The 12,333-nt window shown below is 46.7% G+C and overlaps 1 protein-coding gene across 1 annotated transcript in view; it reads left to right on the forward strand.

Moving 5' to 3' along the window:
• Positions 1-12,333, forward strand: part of EGFR (epidermal growth factor receptor) — a 198,278-nt gene that overhangs the window by 136,059 nt on the left and 49,886 nt on the right. Inside the window, exons 2-4 of the mRNA XM_032304894.1 lie at positions 2,618-2,769; positions 3,750-3,933; positions 6,864-6,998. Of these exons, the coding sequence (XP_032160785.1) occupies positions 2,618-2,769; positions 3,750-3,933; positions 6,864-6,998 (471 nt within the window). The remainder of the gene's footprint in view (positions 1-2,617; positions 2,770-3,749; positions 3,934-6,863; positions 6,999-12,333) is intronic.

Raw genomic sequence — 12,333 nt, forward strand, 5'->3', positions numbered from 1 at the left:
TGTAATGTTGCTGTTATCTTCCAAATGTAGCATCTCTTTTTCTGAACGTAGAATACTAATTGTAAACAATAAAGGGTCATGATAGGTATTCATCAAATAAATATTTTAGGAGCTCATTTAGCATCTTTCGAATGAATGAATGAAAACGCAACTACAATCTTTTTGAAATTATTTTTTCTATAATGTAACAGGCTAAACTTAAAGGGCATGTTTTCCTTTTTTACTGACAAAAGTTTCTTTGTCATTGATTTAGTAATAAAAATTCTTTGGTTCAGCTGAGAGAAATTTACAAGCTGATACTCTGTATCATTTAAAATCAAAGCAACTGGGGGTGCCTGGGTGGCTCAGTCCATCTGCCTAGGGTTCAGAGTCCTGGGATGGAGCTCCTCTTCAGGTCCCTGCTCAACGGGGAGTCTCCCTCTGCCCCTGCCCCCCGCTCCTGCTCGAGCACTCTCAAGTAAATAAGTAAAATCCTAAAAAAAGAAAAAATTCTTTAAAATGAAAGCAACTGTTACAGTTTTCATTTCTCTGGACACTGAAGAAACTCTTCGGAGATGCGCTCCAACCCCAAGTTCTAGGACATTGTTCACCTGGCTGGGATGAAGGGTGTGACCAATACTGTGCCACCGAGATGACAGCCAGTCAGTTTTAGGCTGAAATGGAGAGACCATAGTCTGCCAGCTGGGAAAAGAGCTTTTGTTTCAACATGTGCCAGCCGAAAGGTCATGGGTTATTGTCACAACCCTGTACCTACATTGGTGGTGGCATCTTTGAAGACCTTGGAATTGGGAAATCAGTCTGGCCCCATCTGCACGCATTGCTGCCAGCTGTGTACAGATGTTCCAGATTGAGGTTGCAATCGAAGTAGGCCTTACCCCCAAGTGAGAGCAGCCTGGAGATGTTGGGTCATCCCATCCAGATGGGATGTTGGGAGACTTATGGAACCCTTCTGACCCTGGAGCAGACGGGGGCTCGGTGTTGTCGGACTGTCGTAGTTCCCATGTGAGAGTTCTCGCTACCACCAGATTTGAATGAGACCACAAGAGGAGAAGAGGGAAATCCCTGTAGAGTCAAAGAGGATGTGGTGATTGCTTCACACTGAATGTTGGTGTAAATGCTTCGGGTTGATTAGGGGGTGTCTGAGCTTGGGCTCGCTGCCGTGGCCCAAAAATGCAAAGGCAGATGGTCAGATGGTGCTCTTCCGGGCAGTTCCCGTGAAGAGGGAACAAAGAAGCCTATAAAATATAAATGTAAATTTAGAAAGTGTTTCTGAGGAAAGTACCTGCATATTGACTTTGGCCTTGTTTTGGCGTCCAACCGCCTGGCTGCTGATAGCAGTCATGCCTTTGCAAACAGGTGGCAGAACCTGGCTGGTCCTGAACCTAACCTCCAAAGCCAGAGGCCATATTTCTTCACTCTTACGGTAATTTTGGTTCAAAGTGCAGTCTCTTAACAAGCTCCCTGCTTCAAAAGCCCCAACCTCTTTGTTTTGGTATGCTTGCTTAAACATGTCTTTCAAAGAGCTGGGTTTGTAAGTACGACTTTATTATAATCTCCTTTGCTTTTAAATATAGACTGTCAAGTGTATTTCCATAGGCTAACTCCGTCCCCTACTTCAAACTGTTTCTTGTATATTAAGTTAAAACATTGGGAGGTTAAGTGTACCAAGGCTGTGTCCTGCCAAAAAATGCAAAGCAGTTCACCTTTACCTGTGGTCCACGGAGACAAACAGAAGGACCCGTCGGTTTCTTAGTAGCTGAGTGTGTTTTTAAACGTATGTTTCCGTTTCATTATTTTCTAGGTATATAATTAGTCCTTTGATTTATTCTTTGATGCATTAGTATAGACGAATATTTTTAATCTCTAGCCAGTTGGATCTTAATTGACACTCTTGTCACTGATTTTAAGTTGTACGATGTTGTAGTCCAAAAATATTGGCCAGACTATGTTATGTTTGTAAATATCCTTCGGACGCACAGTAATGTGGTATTCTATCTTTTTTGTAAAGTAAAAAGTGCATTATATAGTTAATAGCTCAACGTTGTCATTATATTATTTAAATACCTTATGACACATTTTTTTGTTTGTTTGTCTCCCAAAGCTTTAAAGGACTGTTTTGTCTTGGGGTGGTTGGATGGTGCCGTCGGTTGAGCGTCTGACTCTTGGTTTTGGCTTAGATTATGACCTCAGGGCCTTGCAATGGAGCCGTGTGTCAGGCTCTGCTTCAGACTCTCTTTTCCTCCACCGCACGCGCTCACACTCACTTTCTCTCCTTCTCTCTCTGAAATAAATAAATAAATCTTTGAAGGAAAAAAAAAAAAGACTGTGTTGTCTTAAAGATTTTCATAGAATTCTCCCTATTTCCCCTTGAATTTTTAACAGTTGAAAATGACTTCCTGCATTATATATATACATTATATATTATGAACTGTTCCTTATATAGACAAACGTTTTCTTGTCCCATACGTCTTGAGTGACCTTTTATCAGAATTAATACTGCAAGTCACCGAAACTCAAAAAGTTAGTTGAAATGTGCGACCCTTTTATTTTACCTTTGCTACTTTACCTGGCGTTTCATGTGATATCTTTTTTTTTTTTTTTCCCCTTTTCTTTGCAGTTTGCCAAGGCACGAGTAACCGGCTCACCCAGCTAGGCACTTTTGAAGACCACTTCCTGAGCCTTCAGAGGATGTTCAATAACTGTGAGGTGGTCCTTGGGAATCTGGAAATTACCTACATGCAAAAGAATTACGACCTTTCCTTCTTAAAGGTTAGTTCTATCAAATTGACCATCTTACCCAAATACGATAAAAAGAAGTATAACCTCAGTGTATTTGCTTTCACTCTGGCAACTACAAGTCCTGGGGAGCTACAGATGCCAGTTTTATCAGAAAACCACTCTTCCAGCTAGTGTCAAGTTACAGCTATGAAATAATACAGAGAAACAGGCCGGCCTGGCATTCCACCATCATCGTACACCCTGATACTAAACGTCTAACCGTTGTCTTAGCTGTATTGGCTCTTTAATTGGAACTTTATTTTTTTTTTAAGATTTTATTTATTTATTTGGCAGACAGAGATCACAAGTAGGCAGAGAGGCAGGCAGAGAGGAGGAAGCAGGCTCCCTGCCAAGCAGAAGAGCCCGATGTGGGGCTCGATCCCAGGACCCTGAGATCATGACCTGAGCTGAAGGGAGAGGCTTTAACCCACTGAGCCACCCAGGCGCCCCTAATTGGAACTTTAAAATAAGTTCCACTTTGTAGCTTTTTCCTGTTTCCTTGGTATTCCCACTACACCACTTCACACATTTCCCAAATATTTCACAGCAGGCTCTAGTGAGCCAAAAGGACCCAGCTCTGAAGGCTTCAGAGTTTGGTCCTAGCTGAATTGGTCTTCTGGGTTATTATTTTTTTTTTTTCTAATAAGAAAGCATGCAATACAGATACAAAATGAATTAATAAATGTTCTCCTTTTATGCTGAGTGTCCCAAAACCACGTGAAATGAGAATCACAGCATTCCTGAGTAACGCACCTCACCCTTCATTCCTGCCAGCAGGCTCAAGGGACAAAAGCGTAGGAGTCACCCCTCCCCCACCCACATCCCCACTGTAGTCCTCTGCCTGCCTTATGTCCATCGGTCACTCGTGCGCGTGGTTCGCTCAGGTGCCCTGGGCTTCCTGGACGCATGTTCAACCTTGCGTTCCGGAACTCCTCACAAGAGAAACACGTGGTCCCGTTCTGTCTCCTCAGACCATCCAGGAAGTTGCCGGCTATGTCCTCATTGCCCTGAACACCGTGGAGAAGATTCCCTTGGAAAACCTGCAGATCATCCGAGGAAACGTGCTCTATGAAAACATGCATGCCTTGTCCGTCTTATCCAACTACGGCGCGAACAAAACCGGGCTGCAGGAGCTTCCCCTGAGAAACTTACACGGTGAGAGGCCCCGGGCGCGGGGACACTGTGGCTGCAGGTGCTCAGCGAACCGGTCACCTCTCTCTGTGCCACTCAGAGAAGTCTCGTATCCGTCCAGTACAGATGCTCTGTGTGCTAGCTACGTGCCCGAGACAGTAGGTGGAAGTTAAAGAAGATGGTCAGTGATGGGAAGGGACGATTTAAGCCAGGTACCACTTGCCCTGTATCCCTGAGGAGATACCCAGAGAGTTAGTAAGAAACGGCACTGGTTCCTGGAAACAGAGACCAGACGACCTTGGCTGGGCTTCTGGCTCTCTGTGCCTAGGGAGGGAGTAAATGGCCGGTACTGTTACCTGGACCTCGGGTATAAGGGACATGCATTAAAAACCTCCCCTGTCGGAGGCTGCTTTCAGAGTGATGCTGTCACACAGAGCATGACTTAAGGACAGAGACATTGACGCGAAGGACAGAGAATGACGGTGTTGCAGAGTTTGAATTCCCGTGAGTGGGATGTTCATGAGGGTCCTCCAAGTAGAAGCTAAGGAAGAGGGTAGGAGAGATGTTGATTTAAACAAAAGTGAAGATAACGGAAGCGTGCCCCCGCAATGTGGTGGGTGCGGAGCTGGTGCCAGCCCTGTTACTTCGGGAACATGAGGCCCAGCCCCGTACAGCATCGCACGTGTTTACACTGCCACCGTCTCGCACGTAGAGAAATGGTGGCAAAGTGATCCTCCTAAGGTCCCAAATTCATTTAAAAAAAAAAAAAAAGGCCAACAATGGCCACTGGCGTCTTTACCTTTCCCCTGTGCTATGCAGTTGTGATGGGAAGGGGGCCCACCAGGAAAGAGGGGGTGCCAGCAGAGGGTACAGAACAGAGGGAGTCCTGGGAGTGGTCGGAGCCTGGCAGACAACAGCACTGGAATGAGACAAGGCGTCCAGACCCAGACTCCAAAACGGCTGGCACAGCCCTCTAGTCGGGCTCCTGGGTTTGGCCATCCTATGAAATGGCCCTAAGACTTTCCACCCAGCACAGTAGGTACTCACAGCACCCACGCACATAGTTCGCGTTTATGCTGATACTAATTTGTGCTATTTACACATTTTGCAAAATGGTATGTGCGTCCAGCATGCCTCAATCTGCCCGTCTGGCCTCATGCTCTGTCGCAGTGACGGGCAGGTGCGGTTAAAAGCGTGGACCCCGGAGCCAGACTGTCTGGGTTCCAGGCCTGGTTCCACCACTCCCCAGCCAGATGCCCCTGGAGCGGGTTCTCTCTGTGTCTCAGCTTCCTCTGCTTTAAAAATGTGGGTAGCGATGGTTACACACTTCCTGGGCATGGGGGGGAAGATTAAGGGAATTACTATGGAAAAAGCACTGAGGAGTTCATATTCCCCTCGCTGGTGTTCTTTCCGCTCTGGTATGGGGTTGTATGCGTGCACGTGATTTCTTGTCATCAAATAACTATTTTAATGTGAAATTTTCCATACTAATCAAGTACTGGTGCTAAAAATCAACTCAGTGCCCACCACAAAGAATAAAATCATTAAGTACTGAAAGTAAAAATAGAAGAATGACAGCACCCAGGCCGATGGCCTCTTTCTCTTCTAAGCTACCCAGTCAGGGGCACCCGAATCGTCCGGCACCTTTGCTGACTTTTTACTTCTCACCATGGCAGACCGAAGGTGTTCTGTAAGGCCCGACCACATACACTCTTCTTGGCACTTCTGTCTTCACGAGGGTCACAGCAGCCTTGATGCCCCTACTTTGTGGTTCCAGTTCTGACCTCCCATTAGAGATTTACCCTCTTGACTCTGGCTGCCTCCTGACTGGATGCCCTCTCCTGATTGTCCTGCTGTCATCTCTGACTTTAAACCCAACACCCCACAGTTTGGCCCTTCCGGACCTCCCTGCCTTCCTTCTGCGGTTTTCTCCACCGTCCGCCGGGGAGAACGCCCACCTGTCCCACCGACACACATTGGCTCGGTCTTCTGGCTTCAGAAAGCCTGCCGTCCCCTCCCCGCCGCAGGCCACACGATGCTCCGGGAAGTGTCGTTCTCTTCGACAGCCTCGGAGCTCCTCCTGGGGAGGACCCTCTCTTTCATGTCTGTGCTCTGTCCTTGGGGCAGGTCTGCTCCCTGCCTGAGGAGTTGCTGGGCGTTATCTACCTGGTGGGATCCTTGTGACCATTAGCTAAGCTTGTGTGTTTCAATAAACCAGCAGAGTACCTGGCTGTGTCCTGAGTCCCGCGGGGTCTCGGGGCGGGGGGGGGGGGGGGGGCACGAGCTTGCCAGCCACATGACCCCTCGGGCTCCCCTGGCCCGTCAGCTCCTACATCCAGTTCACCCCTGCACCCCCAGCTGCGGTGTTTGTGCACAGAAGTCGGTCAGGAACCGTTTCTGTCAGCTGGCGTCGAGGCAGCGCTCTCCCTACGCTCACGCTTGCCTTTTTCTCATCATTCCCGGTTTTCCGTCTTGTGTCATTTCTTCCTGTGAAACAATCATAGTCTTTCCTGCCAGTGGCATTCCTGGCGCCTGCCCTCTCCTCCCCGTACCTAGAGAGCCTTCTCCCTGCCCCCCCCCTTCGCTCCCCGGCCACCGTTTCCACTGAGGACCTCACAGCGTCAGCCCCTTCTCCTGGCCTTGCTGGCCACAGTGCGTGTCTGCCACGCCCCTCCGACCCAAGTCCCCACTCACTTTCACCCCACACAGCTTCCTTCCCTCCCGTATCTCTGCATTCTGATGGTTTGTGCTCCAGACCAGTTTCTTGGGGAAAGCCCAACTCCTCTGTGACACTACCACCCCTCATAGTTCAGCTGCCTCCCCCACCCCTGCCCTTGCCCAAGCTCTGTGGGGGTCCTGCTTTAGCAGAACTCCAGATGTAAAGAAATGCATGCGTGCTTTGCGGGAGTTTACAGACCTGGCCCTGTGGTCACCGAGGTTCTTTCCCTGCACAGAAATCCTCCAGGGCGCCGTGCGCTTCAGCAACAACCCTGTCCTCTGCAACGTGGACAGCATCAAGTGGCAGGACATCGTGGACGACAGTTTTGTAAGCAACATGTCAGTGGACTTCCAGAACCATGCGGGCAATTGTAAGTGCTCCAGAAAGTCCCCTCTGCCTGTAGCTCCTACGGTTGCGGGGTAGGTGGGGGGAGGTGGACACAGAGTTATATAGCATGTTGGGGGTTGGGAGTGTGACAGAGAGCAGATTAATCTAAACCAAAAATAAGTAGTAAACAATTGCTCTGCCTGCTAGAAGAGTGCTTATTCAGGACCTAGGGGAAGCCTGTCTCTCGTGGGGACAGTCGGCGTGCCTGCGAACTGGGCAGATCACCCCCTGCCACGACAACGGAGCCCTCGTGTGGCTGCTGACAGGAGCCGTCAGTGCTAGCCCCAGGCGCCTCTCCCATCTTGCCCAGAGGAGACAAGCCACGCTTTTGTGTGCTTCCGACGGGCTGCTGAGCAGTGCCAGGCCCTCTGGAAACACGGGAGGCTGACCTTTGGCCTCCAACAATAGAGCCCCAGCAAAGTTGGGCACAGTGCACAGCGGTGGGGGTTGGGGGGCTGTTGGTCCATATTCCCCTTGGTGCCCATAACCTGGTCCCCGCCATTCATCGGCAAAGCGGCCCGTGCCAGAGGGAGGCTGGCGGGGGGCCAGGCTGTAGGTCAGGGCTGCACCACTTGGACCCTTGGCAACACTGTGTGGGAAACTCTGAAGACACATGCTTACAGTTACCAGGCTCCTCTTTAACTCCCCCCTCCCTGGTCTCCCTGGTCTTTCAGTCCTTTAAAACAAGTCATCACCGTTTCCTGCTTCTCTGTTTCCCTAAACTGTGCATTGCATACGCGTTTCTGTGCGGGGCGTTTCTTTGTGGGGTTTTGTTGGTTTATTTATTTTTGGTCTCAAAGAATCTGGAGCTCCTGTGGATCTTCAAAATTGACTAGAACCCCCTTCTGGTTACTTCATTGTATCTTATTTTATTTGTTTATTTGCTTATCGTACTGAAATACCCTTAACATGAAATTTCCCATCTGAACCATTCTTAAAAATGGTACAGTTCGGTAGTAGTAAAAGTACATTCCCGCTGTGGTACAGTCATCACCACTGTCCGTCTCCGGAACTCTTTTCATCTTGCAAAACTGAAACTCTGTCCCCGGTCCACAGGAACTCCCCCTCCAACTCCCCCAACCCCTGGCAACCCCAGGCTGCTTTCCATCGCTATGAGTGTGACTGCTCTAGGGACTTCACAGAAGGGGCGTCACATAGTCCTTGGCTTTCTGTGACTGGCTTCTGTCACTTGGGTTACTGTCTTCAGGTTTCCTCCATGTTGCGGCACATGTCAGAATTTCTTACCTTTACATGGATAAGGAGTAGTCCGTTGTCCACTGGGGGGATATCTGTGTGCACGTGTTCTGTTGGTCCGTTCATCAGCTGGTGAGCTCTTGGGTTGCTTCCACCTGTTGGTGCTTACAAATAATGCCGTGAACTTGGGTGTCGAGCGCCTTTGTCTCCTAAATACAGGATTCCAACCGATGGTCAGTGTAGCAAGAAACTGCAGACTTTATCCTATAACGCAAAATTTTGTATTATCCATGATGTCCGGCTTAACCTTTCCTCAGCTGTCTGATGGACAGACAATGGGGAGGTTGAATTGTGGACATTTATAACAACACCCAAAAAACGGACACTGGATGGCTGTGAGGCTAGGATGGGTTTGCCATAAACTAGAACCAACAGCCCAAATGGCACACCTGTCCTCGTCACACCAAGAACATGAGGAAGACCCTGAAAAAAAAATACTGGGAAGGAAGGCTCTCCCAATAACAAGATTCAAATAAGACAAGGCTATGAACTGCAAACCAGTAGAGTGCTGGGTTACGAATAGACACTTAAGAATAAACCAGAGACATAGAAGAGAAAGACAGTAAGAATAAGCCTCACTAAATTAAATGTCCATAGGGGAGCCTGGGTGGCTCAGATATGATCTCAGGGTCCTGGGATCGAGCCCCGCATTGGGCTCTCTGCTCAGCAGGGAGCCTGCTTCCCCCTGTCTGGCTGCCTGCCTCTCTGCCTACTTGTGATCTCTGTCAAATAAATAAATCTTTTTTTAAAAATTTAATTAAGTGTCCATAAAGGAATGACATTTCAAGCAAATGAGGAAAGAATTTATTATTCAGTAAATCGTTCCAGAGTGATTGAACTATTAAGGGGACGATATCAAAGTGCCAGAACTATAAGGGTTTTTTTTTTTTTTTAAAAGAACAGTATCCACCTGCCACTTGCATTCTCCTCATTAATTATCTGACCAGTGACGAGGTGAGGAACCTGCCACGCTCCTTGAGGGAAGGGAAACCCTGCCCTTGCCTAGAGCTTTTCAAGCTACACATGCCTTCTGAGAATTTGTCACATTTCGTTTTTACCCAGGAAAATCTAATCACGTGATTTAAGTATTTTATGGGCAGCGGATTTAAGAATCAAAAAGGTTACCCAGTGTGCCCCCACGTGATGTTACGGTTGATGTAGTTCGGAATTCGAAGTTCAATTAGGTGGGTTTCCTTAAGGGGAAATTAAATCAATCATCCGCTTTGCACACCAATATAAATTCCAAATCATATAATATGCAATAAATTACTGAATATATGTGTAAGTGCTACACAGAAACATGAAGATGCTTATTGGTATTTTCAAGCTGAAGAAAAGCCCAGTCAGATGGCATACAAGAAAACTTCCATATTAAGAAATCTTAATAACAAACAGGAAAATATTGTGCATCATCTGCTTGCCTTGGAAAGGGTTAATATTTTTGATAATATGACAGTGTAAAGTAGTCTTAGGTATCCCAAGAAGGCAAGCCTCCCAGTTAAAAAAAAAAGGACCAAAGACATGAGCAGTTTATGCTGCTCCAACACAGACACGATGCCTAAGAAATAAAGTAAAATGTTATTCCTTACTGTAACTTTAAAAAGGTCAAAATAAAGAAGCATCATTTTTGCCTTTACAAAAGATTTGGATTCCTTTCAACTTTTAGATACCCAGTTGAGGAGAGGTATCAAGAAGCAGAAGTCCTCATCCTCTTCTTGTGGGCAAATACACCAATAAAATACGGTCGGGGTAGAATTTTAGCAATATGTATTAAAGCTTTAAAGTGTGCACTCATCATGTCTAGGAATACGAAGAAAAAAATAATAAGGTGAGTGAAAAGCATAAGGATATAGAAAAATGCTTTTGTGCGAGAATACTCCTTGCAGCCTTACCTGTAATAAATTTTTAAAACAACTTACATATCTAAAAACAAGAGATTAGTTAAAGAAATGATGGTATAGCCGTGCTGTTGAAAATCATGTTATGGGAGCACCTGGGTGGCTCAGTGGGTTCAGCATCTGCCTTCAGCTTGGGTCATGATCTCTGGGTCCTGGAATCGAGTCCTGCATCGGGCTCCCTGCTCAGTGGCGAGCCTGCTTCTCCCTCTCCCTCTGCGCCTCCCCCTGCTCATGCTCTCACTCTCGCTTGCTCTCTCTCAAATAAATAAGTAAAATCTTTTTTTAAAAAAAGAAAATCATGTTATGTAAAAGGATATTTAAAGGCATGGAGAAATTGCCGTAACATTTTTATTAGCTTATTTTAATTATGATACAAAGTACAGTGTGACGTCAATTCATATACATGCATATACTTGTATATATATTGATTACTTCTCGATGATTCTCATTTCCTCCTCTTGCTTTTCTCTATTACCCATATTTTATGTAATTTGCCTACATTTCCTTTTTTGTAACAGAGGGTTAATAATAGAATTATAAGCAAACCTTGATTCATGGGTCAGCAGATGTTGTCTCCACTACAGGAAGAGGCCATTAAGCATTTTCATTGTAAATGTTTTTGTTTTGTAAACCCATTACATGTTTATAAGGGGTCTGAGAATTATGAGGAAGGATAGGGTAAAGAGAAAAAAGATGCCTCACAGTCCAGACACAAGCACTTTCACCACTTCCGTGTACTGCTTTGTTCTTCCCGTCTCTGTCTCTGTCCCTCTGCTTCACAATGCCCAGCCCACGCCATGCATCTGGGGTTTGGGCTCCCTGTGACTCCTGATTCCTAGGAGCACCAGCACTGCACTGCCAGCCTTCCCCCCTGGGGTGATGAGAAGGATATTGCGTCTCATGAAAGGGGTGCCCGGGTTCCACAGTAACTTAGGAAATCATCAGCTCTTCCCATTTGAAATCTAGATTCTACCAGGAATTAAATTCTTCCTGACTGTGGGAGGCTTTGGGACATACAGGAACTCCTATAGGCTCCCGTATCTTTGCCGTGAAATATACCTGCACAGCTGATCTCTTTTTAACAAACTTTGGTGGTTGACCTGTTCTCTCAATCAATCTCTCTCTTTTTTAAGCTGACATATAATGTATTATTTGCTTCAGGGGAACAGGTCTGTGAATCATGAGTCTTACAAGTCACAGCACCCACCATAGCACATACCCTCCCTGATGTCCTTCTCCCAACCCGTTCTCTTGAGAGGCTTTGGTCTTCAAGTATCTCCATGCTAGTAAAAACAAAAACACAACTAGTGAGATTTTAAAACCTCTGCAGCTATAATCTGTAGTTGATCCCTGCAAACACTAATTGATCGACATCAAATGTTTCCACACAGTAGCTCACAAATCAATAGCTAATGTTTAGCTGATCTGCAAGGTGACACACACTGTGAATATTTGACTCTTTTTTTTTTTAAGATTTTATTTGTTTATTTGATAGACAGAGATCACAAGTAGACAGAGAGACAGGCAGAGAGAGAGAGAGGGAAGCAGGCTCCCCGCTGAGCAGAGAGCCGATGCGGGACTCGATCCCAGGACCCTGAGATCATGACCTGAGCCGAAGGCAGCGGCTTAACCCACTGAGCCACCCAGGCACCCGAATATTTGACTCTTTGAGCCATGTCCCGTGCCTCTGTCTGGCTTTGGGTCTAGGGGTCTTTATATGCAGGAGCCCAGGTCCCCTAGGATCACTGACCCTCAGGTCCCTCGAGATGGGCAGAGTGGGAATATTGTAGGTCATACCCACCCCACCAGACTGGACACCCTTAGCGCTGTTGGAGAGGCTGGAGAATTCTCCAAGCCTAAACACATGTGAAAACTGGACCATTTGAACCCCAGTGTTCACAGCTGTGAGAAGTCGCTCATTACTGTCTGCCTCCATTTCTGCAGCTGAAACATAAATAAAAACAGAACGCGGTTCATCTTTTTTTTCTTCTATGAAAGTCTTTTGAGTCACCTTACCAACCAGCCAGCAACAGACAAATGGAGAACTAGAAATTTGGGAGCTGCTCCTTGTTTCTGGAATGTCACATTGCTCAGGGTCTTGCCTCCAGTTTCCCACCCCTTCACCCCACTGTTCTCTTCCCTGAGAAATGAATTTAACTATTACTC

Source organism: Mustela erminea, chromosome 11 (assembly GCF_009829155.1).
Source record: "Mustela erminea isolate mMusErm1 chromosome 11, mMusErm1.Pri, whole genome shotgun sequence".
Lineage (NCBI taxonomy): Eukaryota > Metazoa > Chordata > Mammalia > Carnivora > Mustelidae > Mustela > Mustela erminea.